We start from the raw sequence: 16,340 nt of genomic DNA, 5'->3' as shown, positions 1-16,340 counted from the left end.
GTATTTTATAATAATGTGTATATTAAGCTGGAAGTATTCAAATAACTCAAATAATTGTTGAGGGTTCATTCTATCCCTCTGGGATGAATACAAAAATAAATCTTTAAAAAAATTTTTTTTATTTTTACTCAATCTCTTTCCAATAAATATCTGAGATGGCTCTTAAAACTCACAAAGGACAAATATGCAATAAAAATTAATTTTAAAATTAATTTTTAAAACTCAAGGAGAAAACAAATTTCCTTTTGAAAAGGTTAACAGTGATTGATACTAGAGCTGAGCATCAAATGTGGATCTGAACTTTCTAGGGGTGTGAATGAAAAAAAGAAATATTAAATTACATAGATATCACACTCAGAAGGGAGGAAGCATACCAATTAATGAGGAAAACAAAAGCTGTCCTGGTATTAAACCTAGAAAAAAAATTAAAGACACTTAACATCACAGCAAATATTTAGCAGATTTCAAATGCTTTTTCTTTCTCCAATGACCTTCCATAAAAGCCAAGAACATATTTAAAGGACAACTCAGTGAAGATGATTCTGAAAAGGACTAAACCAGAGTGTTCGGATTACTGTGTAAACTTTCAGTGATCTAACGTGATTAAGGCTAGAAAAGAGGATAACTAAAGAGGTGATGCAGAGCATGTTTCATAAACCGGTCATTTTCAAATACTGTTTCATTCCTACCCTTAAAAATTTTTTGCAAATATATATACCCCACCTACATTTTGAAGTATTTCACATTTTAATGTAAAGAGTTGGGGAGCGGGGCTGGGGGATGAATTGGGAGATTGGGATTGACATGTATACACTAATATGTATAAAGTAGATGACTAATAAGAACCTGTTATATAAAAAAATAAATAAAATAAAATTTTAAAAAAAAGAGTTGGGGAGAATGAGCTAAGGTATTTTAAATACTGACACTTTAATAATAAACTGTTACATCATGTTAAAATGCAGCTAACAGAATCTAAATATACCCACCATCAGCCATGTATACATAAACAAAATCTTCAATAGTAATACATTTATTATACTCCTTTTTCCCTTTGAACAATTCCATTCCCAGAATTATTTATTTTAAACTTGAAAACCTTTAATTAATCATTTATACATCATAAAGTTATTTTTTTAACTTTCTGTGACCTTAAAGTTCTTAGTGATAAAAAAATTTTTTTCTGGTTTATTACAATTATTAGTATATAACTGACCAAAAACAGTAAATTATACATTTTAATAAATTATTAAATATAAGAGATAAAAGCTATACATGAAAATAATTTATTTAAAAATTAACTCCATAGCCTTATATGAGTAGTCCCAATTGCTAGAACAGAATAAGATTTAATACCGATTCTATTCCTATTCTTCATTTATTGATAGATATAACACTAAGAAACCTTGTTCACATAAATGAATAGTTTTAGTCTGTCAATTTTTTGGACTTCTTTTGAGTTATATGTCAAAATATCACATAGCAAACGATCAAAAATTTCAATAATTGACATCTACATTAAGTCCTCTGTAAATTTTATTGTGGGCAAAGAACTGTACTAGTAGAAAGATTTGACAATTACCACGTCATTCATTTTCTCAGTATCAACACCAATATTTCAAATTGTCCCTTTACTGGAGGTCAAACATTTTATACCATGGTAAAACTGCACATAAGCGAGAAGAGTATTATATACTCTTCTATAAAATGGGAGAGAGTTGACTATGGAAGAGGAACTGGGGAAAAAAGAACCTGTACCTCTATCTCAGGTACATTCTCAGAACCTAAGGATACAGGAATAATTCCTTTAAAACCACCCATGCTGTGTATACCATGTTAAGCCTCCACATAGCATAGTTTGAACAGCAGGAACTTAAACTATATATTCTAAATACCACTTTCCTCAGCCTAGCTTTGAAACAGTATGATAGTTCAGAACTGTACATATTCTATAACAAGCGCCTAGGGGATTCATTTTATCTTTAAAATGCATGCAAATTTTGCATTTTATTTTAGAAATTAGCCATGTTTGTTTTAATGTAAAAATGTTGCTCTCCTACCCAAAATGCTTCAACAAAACTGAACACCTCCAATGGAATACTACTCAGCCATAAAAGAATGAAATTTTGCCATGTTCAGCAACATGGATGGACTTGGAGGGCGTTATGCTATGTGAAATAAGTCAGACAGAGAAAGACAAATACTGTATGATATCACTTGTATGTGGAATCTAAAAAATACAACAAACTAGTGAATATAACAAGAAAGAAGCAGACTCACGGATACAGAGAACAAACTAGTGGTTACCAGTGGGGAGAGGGAAGGGGGGAGGGGCAATATAGGGGTAGGGGACTAAGAGGTACAAACTCTTAGGTATAAAATAAGCTACAAGGATATACTGTACAACATGGTGAATATAGCCAATATTTTATAATGGCTATAAATAGAGTAACCTTCAAAAACTGTGAATCATATATTATACACCTGTAACTTATATAATATTGTACAGCAACTATACTTCAATTTTAAAAAGCAACAACACAAAAGGAAAAAAAAGAAAACTGATCATTTAAGTATCATTTTAATGCTGTGGCTCTGCATATCCCCAAGAGATATTCATGCCCCGATTTGAGAAGCAAAGACTTTCCTCATCTGTAAATGAGGGTAAATACAATAACTATTCGTAAGATTCTTATAAAGATCAAACAGGATAATTCATGTATGATAATGAAAGCTCATGCAGCTTTCATTCAGTCACTGAACACACACTGAGTGCCTACTATCTGCCAGGTACTGACCGTACGCTGGGTATAGTATCACTCACAAAACACCAAAATCCCTCAGAGCTTACATTCTCAGGGTAGGGATAAGATGACAATTAACAAAATAGGTGTAGAGTTTATAGTCATGTTGGCACATGAATTCTGAAGAAATAGGAGCTATTTTTATTACCAGCACTAACATGTTATTGAACATACTACTAAAATTTAGAAACTTGACCTACTAAGCTTTCCCATAAGGGAAGCCATCTGCTGCTTCACACAAAGAGGAGCCTGAGTGGTATCTTCAGGTCGAAACAAGATTATCCTCAAAATGTAATTTCGGACTTTCTCCAGAATATGCACAGTAGCCAACAGCTAATGCGTTTCCACAAAAATCAAAAGCCAACAATACAAAGTGCTTTACAATCCTTCAGTTTTTTATATAATTCACACACCATAAAATTCACCATTTTAAAGTATACAACTCAGTGGGTTTTAGTAGATGCAGAAGGTTCTGCAAGCTTCATAGGTTTCTGCAAAAAGTAAAGAAAAATGTACCTGGGATCTACGATTTTGTACTGAAAATCCACTTCATGTAATATCCTAAATGAGGAATATTACCTTTTTAAGGAGATCAACGGAATATTAAAAAAAATAATGAAATGCGTATACTATACTTTGAGCTCATTAAAAAAGAACATATACTTGTAGTTAACTGAAGAAGTGGAGGTTTGAAATTCATCATTGAAATCAAGTTTTGAAGAGTTTTGTTTGAAAAAATAACTTCTTGGAGCTTTAGTTAATATGGGGTCATTAAAGGACAGATGGCAAAAGATTAATGAGTTTCAACCAGAACAGCTCTACTCAAACTAAGGCATCAACTGCATGGAATTCATTATCTCCTTTACATCTGTGTTGGCACTAGCTGAGTACACATCCCTAGAATTATGGAAACAGTCACCCAAATCGTTTTCTGTAGGGCTTCATTCTCTCGCTGACCTAGAGTCTACAGAGTCAGCTAACTCTTCAAGACCTATAAAACTTGGTGAAATTCACTCAATTGTTGACAGAAAACCAAGCATCCAAACTAAATCTTGACAAAACCATACCATGGGCACCTATGTCCCCAAGCCTACCTTCACTATTAGCACAAAGGCCAAGCCAGACCCTCCCAAAAGGTCTATTGTACTTTGATACCTTTGAGGTACTAACTTATAACATGCTAAACCTGCTCTCATACTGAACAGTATACTCTCATCAGCAAGTCTACTGCTAACATGGCTGAAGTTCTTCTGTTCACTTTCTGCTTCCTAGCAATCTTTATACAATCCGTACCTAAATACCTACCTCCAATCAGCCAAAAAATGGACCAGTGCTGTTAGTTGTCAATAACTTGTTCATTATCTTCATTCATCAGCTAAAGATAAATATCCTTTATTTATTTATTAAGGATATTTCTGCATATGAGAAAATCAGAAGTTCTCTGGAATACTAAATACAGTTGACCTTTGAACGACGCGGGAGTTTAGGCGTCAACCCTCCGCACAAATGAAAATTGGCATATAACTTACAGTCAGCCCTCTGGATCCATGGTCCTGCATCCATGGATTCAACCAACTGCTGATCGTGTAGTACTGCAGTATTTACTATGGAAAAAAATCTGCATATAAGTGGATGCATGCACTTCAAATGTGTTGTTCAAAGGTCAACTGTAGTTCTAGTGTCTCTTGCTACATCTTACTCTTTCTTTATTCATTAAACGACCACTGTCCAATGCATCATCATCCCAGCCTGGGTAAATAGCCTCCTGCTATAACCGGCCCCCAGCTCCCACTTCTACACCTCTACAGTATATTCTCCACACAGCAGCCAGAGGGCATATCGCTCCCTACATAAAGTCCACAAATAAGCATTCCATACCACTCCTTATGGTGGCCTCCCAAGTCCTGTCATTAGGTTTGTCTTCTTCCTTGACCTCACCAAGTACCCCTTTCCCACTCACTAACCTCCAGCCACCATGGCCTACTTTCTCCCCTCATATGCTAAATGTATCCGGCCTTAAGGATTTTGCACTGGCTATTCCCTCTGCTTAGAACACTTTTCCCTCTGGGGTTTATTTTTTGTTTTGTTTTGTTTTGTTTTTGCAGTACATGGGCCTCTCCCTGTTGTGGCCTCTCCTGTTGCGGAGCACAGGCTACGGACGCGCAGGCTCAGCGGCCATGGCTCACGGGCCCAGCCACTCCGCGGCATGTGGGATCTTCCCGGACCGGGGCACGAACCTGCGTCTCCTGCATAGGCAGGCGGACTCTCAACCACTGCGCCACTAGGGAAGCCCTTCCCTCTGGTTTTTATAGAGCTGACTCCTTCTCATTCAGATCTTGGCCAAAAATCGCACCCTCCAAAAAGCTTTCCTGATCACTCAGCCTAAAATAGCCACCTAGTCAATCTCAACCATTCTTACTTAATTTACTGTGTAGCATTTAATACTTATACTGTGTATTAGTTTGTCATACCACTAGAATAATAAGCTCCAAAAACACATAATCTTCCTCTACTATATTTCCAGAATCTGGAATAATGTCTGAGCACACAGAATGTGCTAAATATTTTTTGTGGAATAAATGATGCATAAAATGTCTGTTACATGTAAGGTCTTGTGTTATGCAGCCCTTACTCCTGAATACTCAATTGTCAGCCTGAAACGTACCCACGCTACTACGTTAAGTGGAAATTATTAACTCAACATGGTCTATGATATCCATGTCAAAATTATTAAGCATAGTCATCTGTATTATATACCTCAAAATTACCAAAGTAAAATAATCCCCACACTTGTTCCATTTATTAGTATTTAACATGAAGTTATGCTTATAGATACACAGCCAGTCCTATACAAACATCCCATGGGAAAATAAATCCTCAGATGGTGTTTTTGGCAAAGTCACTGTCAATTATAGTGATGTTATACCATGAAATAATGGGAAATAAAGAGTACAAAAAACTTGTAACTCAGCAGACTGCCAACATGAGATTAAGACATCAAAACAAACTATACATTGGCAGAAAGCATGCCATATTGCTCCTAGAGAGCCACGGTTTAGGAAAAATGTTCTTCATTATGGACCTGAAAACTTCGATCATCTCACTATAACTTACTGGCCATAACAACTTCTCATCTGTATAGTAAAATAACCTAAAATTTAGCAGTGGTCTAGATAAAGGAGACTGGTATGGAGATTAAAACCTTGGGCCAAAGTGTAAGGTCAACAGGATGTCAACAGGTAAGTTATAGAGATGAGACAGGTGATCTCTTGGTTGTTACACCAACTCAAAGTTGGTGTAAGTTTAATTGGTAAGAATAATAGGACTTCCCTGGTGGCACAGTGGTTAAGAATCCGCCTGCCAATGCAAGGGACACGGGTTCGATCCCTGGTCCAGGAACATCCCACAAGCTGCGGAGTAACTAAGCCTGTGCGCCACAACTACTGGGCCTGCGCTTTAGAGCCCACGAGCCACAACCACTGAGCCTGCATGCTGCAACTACTGAGGCCCGCACACCTAGAGCCTGTGCTCCGCAGCCAGAGAAGCCACCACAATGAGAAGCCCACTCTCCGCAACTAGACACAGCTCTCGCACAGCAATGAAGACCCAACACAGCCAAAAAAAAAAAAAAAAGAAGAATATTAACTTGGAGATAAACAGAGCTAATCAACTTGAATCCTAAAACGTTTAGTGAGAATTCAGCCTGTCCCAAATGGTAAAACTATTCTCTCTTAGGGAGGTAAGCAAAGGTGTTTAAGGAGCCCATACTGTGCTGAGTAGTCCTGTAGCAGATCACTCATGTAGGAGGCTGGGAACTAAGGCAGGAATAAAGCCAGTTTTTTGGGGGCTCAGAGTTCCAGACAGGTCCTACCTGCCTAAGAAAGTTCTTCTGAGTTCACTTACAATAGTTATCTGGAAGAGGTACATGTACCTCCTTTCTAAAGAGTCAGGACAATAATATTTCAAATGTTTGTATACTCTGCTCTAGCAATTATCAAAATTAATCCCATCACACCCCACATCCTATCTTCATAATAACCAAACGGCCAAGTCCCCCAGATCATAGGTCATCACCCAGTACTAATCTCCAAAATATTCTGTACATCCACTTCATAGTTCAATGGCTCTCAAACTTTTTTGACTTTAACTAAGAGTAGAAATATATACTTTACATCATGACTTAGTATACACAAGGGTGTGTATCACAAAAGTCACCTAAAATACTTATCCTTACTAAGTGGGATGGACACTATTTTCTATCCTATTGCATTTCATATCTTAAAAATTCCAGTCATGAACAATTACATTGATTTAACCATCTGACGTTTGAAAACCAACCCCCCACCTTACCCATCCCACCCCCCCAGTCCTTGCACTGTACACTCGAGTGACTGATAGCAGGCTTTCCTATACCCTCAATATTTTCTTTAAACATTCTCTCAAGTTGCTGGGCTTACTGAAGCTTGGCTGTCCCTCAAAGATCCTATCTCCCCTAAAGTTCTTTCAAATTTAAAGAGAAAGAGTTTTTTCTCTCTCTCTTACAACTACGTATCTGAGGATCAGGAAGTGGTAATTGCCTCCTTTCTCCCCATTTTTCTCAAATCATCTATTTTTCCTCCTCCAAAAACAGGAGCTCCTCTGAAGCTCATAGGATCTGACTATACTACTGTCTACCCTTTCTCCCTGCTTTCTCCTTATTCACTAAAGACTTTAGTTTCTGTTTCATGTTTTCCTCTCCATCCCAACTCTTGTCATTCTTAAAGGCCTCACTACCCATGTGGATAATCCACTCAACATCCTGAGTCCTCTGACCTATCTGTCCACCCAACCTCGCCCACCTAACACTACAGGCACAGGCTTCCCAACACTAGTAACTACACCATCTGCAATATCTCAATCAAGCATCCAACTCTCCAATTTCTACTTCCCATCCTTGTAACTCACTGAGGACTGCTCTCTGCATTCCTTGAACCCATCAATATTTCCCATCCACTGACTGACCATATTTCTTACTCTTCCATAACCTCTTTCACATTCCTCCCTACCCAGTATAGATTCCATGGCCCATCATCACTGTTATTACACTGCAAATATGCTTAACTTTCTTGACCTCTGTGGTTTTTCCTTTTGACAATCATTAAAATGGGAGATTACCCAAATCAGCATCCCTTTCATCTACTATCTAGTAATTCTCCTTCCTAGCCAAGAAAATTTATTGAAAGAATTCTCCATGCTGACAATTTTAACTCTCATTCACCTTCAGCCCAATCCAATCTAGCTTCTCTTCCCACTGAAACTACTGCTATCAAGGTTATTAATAACCTTCATGCTGCCAAACTCAATGGAAATTTGTCTTCCTCCATTCAGACTTTCAGCAACAATCATTGTTAACAGACCACTCTCTTTTTTGAAACCTTCTCCTCTTCTATGTCTCTCCTACCTTACTATCCATTCTTTCACAATCCACTTTGCTGATTCCTTCTACTCTAACCCAATTTTAATTACCAGACTTTCTCAGAGCTTTGTTCTGGATCTTTCTATCTATCTATCTACCTATCTATAGACTCCAGTCCCATTACTTGGAACACTACTTACGTGCTAATGACTTTCCAGCTCAGACCTCTCAATTAGTATACACACATGACATGACATGTCCATTTGGATGTTTAATAAGCATCTCAAACTCTGCATATTCGAGGTTGAAATGATTGTATTCACCCATATAAATTCTTTCCTAAGGCAATCTCAGTAGATGGCAATCCAATCCACCCAGTCACTCAATCTATCTAAAATCTAAGGGCTCACACTTTGAGTCTTCTCTGTCATCTTTCACAACCAATTCATTAGTAAATTCTGTCAATTCTATATTCACAACAGAACTAGGGTCTATTCACTTCTATCAGCACATGTGTCTAGGCCATCGTCATTCCTCATTGTGCTACTGTTAACAGCTACTTGCTCCTCACTTCCACTTCTGTCAATTTCATTTCCAATTAACAGAAACCTGTACTCAAGAGTGGCCCACACTTAAGTGAGATGCCAGTAACCCCTGTAAGGACTTCAAGGCCTAGAAATGCTGGATTCATCAGCTGTAATCTACTCTCTCCTCCTTCCACCCCCAACTATATCCAACAGAGAGAGACCAAAAGACACTCTGTTCAGCAAGGGCTTAACACAGTGATGAAAAAAGCACCAGCATCTTTGGGAAAGATTTTACTTTCCCGATAGGCCAGGAATGTTGATGTAAGGAATGAGGTCTCTGTTTTCAGTTTGGATGGAAAGATTCTAGGAAGGTAGAAGCCAAGGGGTACTTCTTACCACAATACCAGGAGTTGGTAATCAGACTGATCCTACCACAGGGCCCTTTAGTGCTGGTTGACAATGGGGTCCCTAGGACAGAAATAAATCACCCCTCTAAGGTGCTACTTCAATAACTGAAAAATTCCTAATCAGTTAAACAAATGCCTAATTTGAGCTACAGCAAATGAGCTGGTCTTTTAACATCTTCTGCCAAAGCCTTGCTCCCTCTTCCTGTCTGTAAAACAGTAGTTATTAACTTTTTCGGCTACAGTCTCCTTTGAGAAGTTGATGAAGACAGACTTTCTCCTTAAAAATTTCATAACAGGGGCTTCCCTGGTGGCACAGTGGTTAAGAATCTGCCTGCCAAGGCAGGGGACATGGGTTCGAGCCCTGGTCCGGGAAGGTCCCACATGCCACGAAGCAACTAAGCCCGTGCACCACAACTACTGAGCCTGCACCCTAGAGCCCGTGAGCCACAACTACTGAAGCTCGCATGCCTAGAGCTCGCGCTCTGCAACAAGAGAAGCCACCGCAGTGAGAAGCCTGTGCACCGCAACAAAGAGTAGTCCCCACTCACTGCAACTAGAGAAAGCCCACATGCATGCAGCAACAAAGACCCAACGCAGTCAAAAATAAATTAATTTTTAAAAATTCATAACAGAAAGCATTACACACATTACAAAGGTTCCTGAAGAGCATCCTGAAACGTGGACTCTCAGGTTAGACACCTCCCTAACTCTACTGGTTCCTGCCAAGTTGGCCTCTTTCAACTTTTACAGGAAAAATAAGAAGAATAATAATGTTCCTTGATGGTGCATTCTCTTCTGAATATTGTCCTCTTTCCTCCACCTCTCATTCAAGCTTCACAAGAGTAGTCTAACCATTTTATGGGGAGATGCAGAAATGCACATACGCGTACACGTTTGTAAATGCACAGAAGCTCTGAAAGGACATACCAAAAAAATCCCAACTGGTTAACAGCAGTTTCCTCTAGGGAAGAGGCTGAGCTTGAGAGACTGAAAGAGGAGAGAGATGTTTCTCATTGAATATCCTTTCTACCATGTGTGCAAATCCTAATCCAATAATAATATCAAATAAATTTTTTTTAAACTTTTAAAACAGCAGGCTACATTTTTGCTTCTAATATCTCATTTCCCAGAAACTTTCTGGCATTCTAAATATGACTTCTGGTCCTTCTATCCCTCAAAAGTTGGTTATATCAAAGTCAGGTGACTTCTAATTTGAAAATCCAATGAATACTACAAAGTCTTTATCCTCCTTGATCTCTCCACGGCATCCAACCAAAAATCTTTCCTAGGCTTTTATAACACCACGTTCTCTTCATTCTCCTACTACCTTTCTGGAAGTTCCTTCTTACTCCTCACACAACTAATTTATTCACTGCCTACAGTGTGACAAGATACTTTTCTGTTTGCCCCTATGTTGGGCGATCTCAATATGTTTTAGCAAACCACTATGACAGGAGTTCTCGAAGTGTGACCTGGGAAACCCTGGCGGTCCACAATTTCTTTTCAGACGTCCAAGAAACAAAAGTATTTTAACTCAATCTTCCTCACCAACCCCCTCCCCAAACCTGCTCTTCTTGTCCTACTTCCTACTGACCCCTGCCCCAAGTGACTCAAGCCAGAATTGTAGCTAGCATCAACAATTCCCTCTCTCTACAATCATCAGGTACTCATATCTACTAATTTCTGTTGACTAAGTCTCACACCTTTTCATACCTCCTAACACAGCATTAATTCAAGCCATCATCATTTTTCTGGACTAAAACAACTCAAACTGCTCTCCCTACTTCCAGTCTCCCCTTTTCCCAAATCACACCTACTGGATATTCACCTATCCAATACCCAACCTGACTTCCACCATTACCACCAGCTCACTTAAGTTTCTCAACTTGCACCAATATTGCTCCCAAGATACATTAGCTCTCTACAAGAATTTGTTATTATTTTGTTGAAGATAATTAAAGCAAACACCTGCTAGATGGTTTGATTAAGTACTTAGGACACAACCATACAGAATCCAATGCTGTGTTTATAATCACAATAGCACACTACCATAAACCAAGGTAATTCATGAGAAAATAATGGCAGACTTATACAATTAATTCCTTCAAGAGAACATAATGCTCTTTATTTCCAAATGTTTCAAATTTGTGAAATGTGGTGAAAGAACTGAGTCTTTCCAAGGTATGAGCAGAGTTGACACGTCAAGCTAAAATACAATTTGTTCCACACCATATTCATATTGTGAGCAAGCTGTAAAATATATCCACGTTAATGTTAGGGAACTGGAATTTTATTCGTTTTGTAGATTTAAGTCATAAACATTTCAGTGTTGTTAAGAGCTAGAAACACAAGGAATTCAGTTTAATATTTACACATCTGAAACATTAAAATAAACTCCTAGCAAGAAAACCAAGCTGCTCGAGTTCCTTAAACATATCCTGCGCTGAGAAACACCGTACTCTTCTTTACCCAATCTTAAGACTGTTCTCTAATTTTTAAAGAAATGTATCTTTTTAAGAAATTAACTTCCTTCATAAAATGTTGAGGATCATATCTCTAAAACACTGAAACATCTCCTCTTTGAAAAAGCAAAGCCTGCATAAATACCTAGACAATACTCAGCTTTCGAAGCAAAAGTTGTATTGAGAGGCATAGCTCTAGAATAGTGCAGTCCAATATGGTAGGCCCTAGGCACATATGGCTACTTAACCTTTAAATAAAACTAAAAGTTCAGGGCTTCCCTGGTGGCGCAGTGCTTGAGAGTCCGCCTGCCGATGCAGGGGACACGGGCTTGTGCCCCTGCCCGGGAGGATCCCACATGCCGCGGAGCGGCTGGGCCCATGACCCATGGCCGCTGAGCCTGCGCGTCCGGAGCCTGTGCTCTGCAACGGGAGAGGCCACAGCAGTGAGAGGCCCGCGTACCACAAAAGAAAAAAAAAAAAAAAACCTGAAAGTTCAGTTATTCAATCACACTAGCCACATTTCAAGTACTCAGCAGCCAAATGTGGCTGGTGGCTAAAACGTCTCCATCATCACAGAAACTGCTATTGATGGTGCTGCTCTACAACTTCTCCCTCTGAGTAAGCTTTGAGAAAGCTGCTCATGACTTCAAATATAAGCTCTAGGTTGATGACTTCCAAATCTGTCTCTAGTCTTTTTCCATTAACCTAATGGAATATCTTTAGTAACATACTCGATATTTCAATTCTGCTTTATCAGCTGAAGAGACGAAAGTAGCGGCTGGAAATAATCAAGGCAGTGGCAAGAAAATCAATAAGGTACAATGTGATCAATAATGGAACAGATTTTCAGGGTAAGGTTAAGACTGAGTTTGAGACAAACGGGAATAGATACTGCAAAAACCTTAGTAAGTATCAATCGAAAGATAATGTCCACTCCATTGTACCCACCAATCCTAAAAGAATTAAAAACCATTTTGCAAAGATCTTCAAAAGATATTTTTCCAAACACACCGGAAGATATTCACCCAGTAAATTCCCCTTTGATATAAAAGATACATTAAAATCACAGTTTATAATCAGTCAATATAAACAATTTAGCCTGTTTCAAAGTTTATTTTGTTCATTACATTTCTAATTCTTTAAAGATACGAGTCTTTAAAAAAATTTCACTCCTAGGTATACAGCCAAAGAAAACGAAAGTACTAATTTGAAAAGATACATGCACCCTAATGTTCACAAGCAGCATTATTTACAATAGCCAAGATATGGAAGCAACCTAAGCATCCATCAACAGATGAATGGATAAAGAAGATGTGATATATAAAGATATACATATAGATACACACACACACACACACCTGAATACTACTCAGCCATAAAAAAAGAATGAAATTTTGCCATCTGCAACAATATGGATGGACCTGGAAGGTATTATGCTAAGTGAAATAAGTCAGAGAAAGACAAATACTGTATGTTATCATTTACATGTGGAATCTAAAAAATAAAACAAACCAGTGAATACTAAGAAATAATAATACAATTAATAAAGCACTTCAGCCAGGTTCACAACTACATAGCAAAACACTACTTCAGATTCCTGTTTATGACTTTAAATCTCTCAATTTTCTCTATACTGTATTATTACAAAAAATACCTAATATAGTTATTATTAATTACCCACAAACATGTTTTCTGCTTTATAGAGATATTTAATGTTGGTGTTACTCCAAAAGAGAGTGTACTTGAAAAAAAAAAGGAAAAACTCCATCTTCTGTCTACTCAACTAAAATAAAATCAGATACAAAAATAAATCAGGCCCCCCAAAATTCAGACAGAGAGCTTCAGAAAACAATGATAATAAAAGGCATTTCCAAAATATGCATGGTATATTAATTTATTCAGTAAACATTTATGACCACTATAAACTTCTGGAATGAGGTGAATAATACACAAACATTCAGCAAACATTTATTAAGTACCTACCGTATGCTAGGCTTTGGACTAAATATACCAAAACAAAACAAAAGACACGGACCCTGCCCTCACGGAGCTCACACTCTAGCTGAAGCCGACAAGCAATCACAAATACAACGGCCAAGCACCAGGGAGGCATTATGGAAGGAAGGACTGGTTCTGCCTGGAGGGTGCAGAGCAGGCTTCACAGAGACGGAGACAGTGGAGCTGGGCCTTGGATGAGGAGCAGTCCAGCAGATGGAGGGGAAGGGGGAAGCACACTCCAAGCAGAGGAAACAGCACATGAGCAAGCAGAATCTTGAAAGCACATGCCACGGTGCAGGATGACGAGCGGTCCAGCGCAGCTAGAGCGGAAAGGTGCATACAAACTAAAGAGACGAATTAGTTTTAGGTTTTTAGTGAATCATAACTACCAGGAAGTATATCTTCATATTACACTTAGCGCAGCTTAACTGTGATTCTGGTAACAACAGAGTAGTTTGAAAGCATTCCATTCATTTCATAAATATTTAGGCCCCTTCAAAAGACATCCAGCACTGTTCAGAGTTTTAAAAAGGCAGTTTCAGAAAAATAAATAGTGATTTTCCTCCGTACATCTAAGCAGCAAAATAAGCCCAGAATAAAGACTTTCTTAGGCTGAAATCACCCAGCTTCGCCTCGACACACTCAAGGTCCCAACCTGAGCACCCCCCGACTCCTACCACTACCTCATACCCTCCCCTTAACACCTTCAGAACCATCAACCCACAGTAACACCATAGTTAAGCGATACGGAGGCAATTCCAGCCTTCCCTTCCCACTCTGCCTCTAAACATGGTACTTGCTGATGCCCCTTTGGAAACCATGCCAGGTAACTAACGCAGTATGTGAGGAAACAGTGCATTCTCACCTCCACACCATTTTTTTGGAAAGCAAACTATTGTTTAAAAAAAAAAAAAGACAACTGTTAAGCTAAATTCTGAAAAAAAAAGAGGGATATGAAGCAGAGACCCCATATTCTCCAGGAAAAGTAAAAGGTGAGGAGGAAGAGAGCTCAGGTCAGAAAAGTTTCCTACACTGGCCACCAGGCAACACTGTTCACTGAGGTAGCTCACTGCCTAGGAAGCTACAACGGGAACAGGAAAGGAACTTGCTAGGTAATTTCACATAAATTCCTGTTTACTCCTCACAACAACTAAAGGAAAGATTTTATTACCTAAATTTTACAACTGAGAAATCTGAGGCCATCAGAGGTTAATAAAGTTGCCCATGACTGCATGAGCTGGTAAGAGGCAGAGCCAGTACATCAAACCATGCCCGCCCCACTCCATACGCCGCCCCAGTTCCTCAAGTGAACGCAGCACTCCCAAGGGGCACACAGGGCTACATCAACCAAATACCTAGAAAGAAAAGCCCTTCCTTTTCCCTCCACCATTTTCATGGTCAGTGTGAGACAACGGTGGTGGCAACACACATACATGTGTTTCTCTGAAATTTAGAGGGAAAAAAACTGGAAAAAAAAAAAAAGGTTATCTAAGATTAGTTGTTTCGGGGCCGCGGGGAGGTGGGGAGCTTTCTCTGTAAAGATACTGGGTACTTTAATACAATTAAATTAGCATCAGAATTCAAATGCTACTCATTTAAATTCCTGTACAATAAACCATCAACTAAGCAACTCAGTAAAAGTAAGAGCTAATGGAACAATCTCTAATCACAGTATTAGAATCAGAATATTATTCCTAAACGTCACTATCCTCAACATCATCAAAAAGTCAAAATAAGAACTGCTCCTTCTCAAATCCTAATCCTGAAAATTAACAGGTAAGTATAAACTATGTGGTAGGTAAGGATACTTGCGCCATAATAAAATTTTGCCTCTTTTTGGGCAACAGGAACTATTTTAAGGGGGGGGAATAAAGGAGACAATTAACATCAACAAAGAAATCTTTTGTAAACAGTCCCAATGGGCCAAAAGTGTGATGTATGTTGGCCTAGAGAGATACTGAAATGCTGTTTTCAACTGTGCACAATTTTACTTAGGCTATCTCTCTGTAAAGCAACTACCAGAAAATTAATCAGATATATAAGTCAAAATGCTTTGGAGGGGGAGGTGAAAAAAAAACGGGGACATTCAGACAACCAAAATTCCAGTGACATAGTACAATGTAAGATACTTTTGGGAGAGCTTCTGGAATAGCACTCATTTGCTATAAGTAAATTAACCAACCTTATTTTGATTGAGAGGATCATTCCGCAGTCTCTGTTTGTTCTTCTGTAATTTACTAGGCATCATCTTTCCAGTTCTGAAGTCAAAACTGCTAAGGTCAACAGTATTTCCCAGGTACCTTGCCAACTGAGGTTTGCTTCTGAACTTCTTACCACTTGGACTAGAAGAAAGATAACATTAATTGTACAAAAGACAACAATATTTACCCTAGATCACTACATAACCCTTTTCTTCATGCCTTCTTTTCTGCTCCCACAATTTTACATATTTTTTTTCAAAGAAATATTAGAAGTTTTAAAGGAACTTAATTAGAACTTTTTATCTCCTGTAAAAAGAGATAATGTGTCACCTAATACTCCACTAGGTACACCCCTGGAGCACATAACAGATGTGAATACCGATTATCCCACTGGTCACTCACCCAGCAACCATTAACAGAATCCCAACCCAAACAGCATGCACAACACAATGTGCACACTGCAAACGTCTTCAATCTTACAAATTTTCCAAACTGATTTTTGAAATCTTTTTTTCTGTATTACACATACACAATGCCAACAGTAAC

The 16,340-nt window shown here is 38.5% G+C and overlaps 1 protein-coding gene across 1 annotated transcript in view; it reads right to left on the bottom strand.

The window, feature by feature from the left end:
• The window catches only part of MBD2 (methyl-CpG binding domain protein 2), a 76,522-nt gene that overhangs the window by 45,181 nt on the left and 15,001 nt on the right, over positions 1–16,340 (bottom strand). The window contains exon 2 of the mRNA XM_065890006.1: positions 15,776–15,935. Within this exon, the coding sequence (XP_065746078.1) occupies positions 15,776–15,935 (160 nt within the window). The remainder of the gene's footprint in view (positions 1–15,775; positions 15,936–16,340) is intronic.

This window comes from Phocoena phocoena, chromosome 13 (genome assembly GCF_963924675.1).
Source record: "Phocoena phocoena chromosome 13, mPhoPho1.1, whole genome shotgun sequence".
In the NCBI taxonomy this organism is placed as follows: domain Eukaryota; kingdom Metazoa; phylum Chordata; class Mammalia; order Artiodactyla; family Phocoenidae; genus Phocoena; species Phocoena phocoena.
This window is presented reverse-complemented; position numbering and strand designations above follow the sequence as displayed.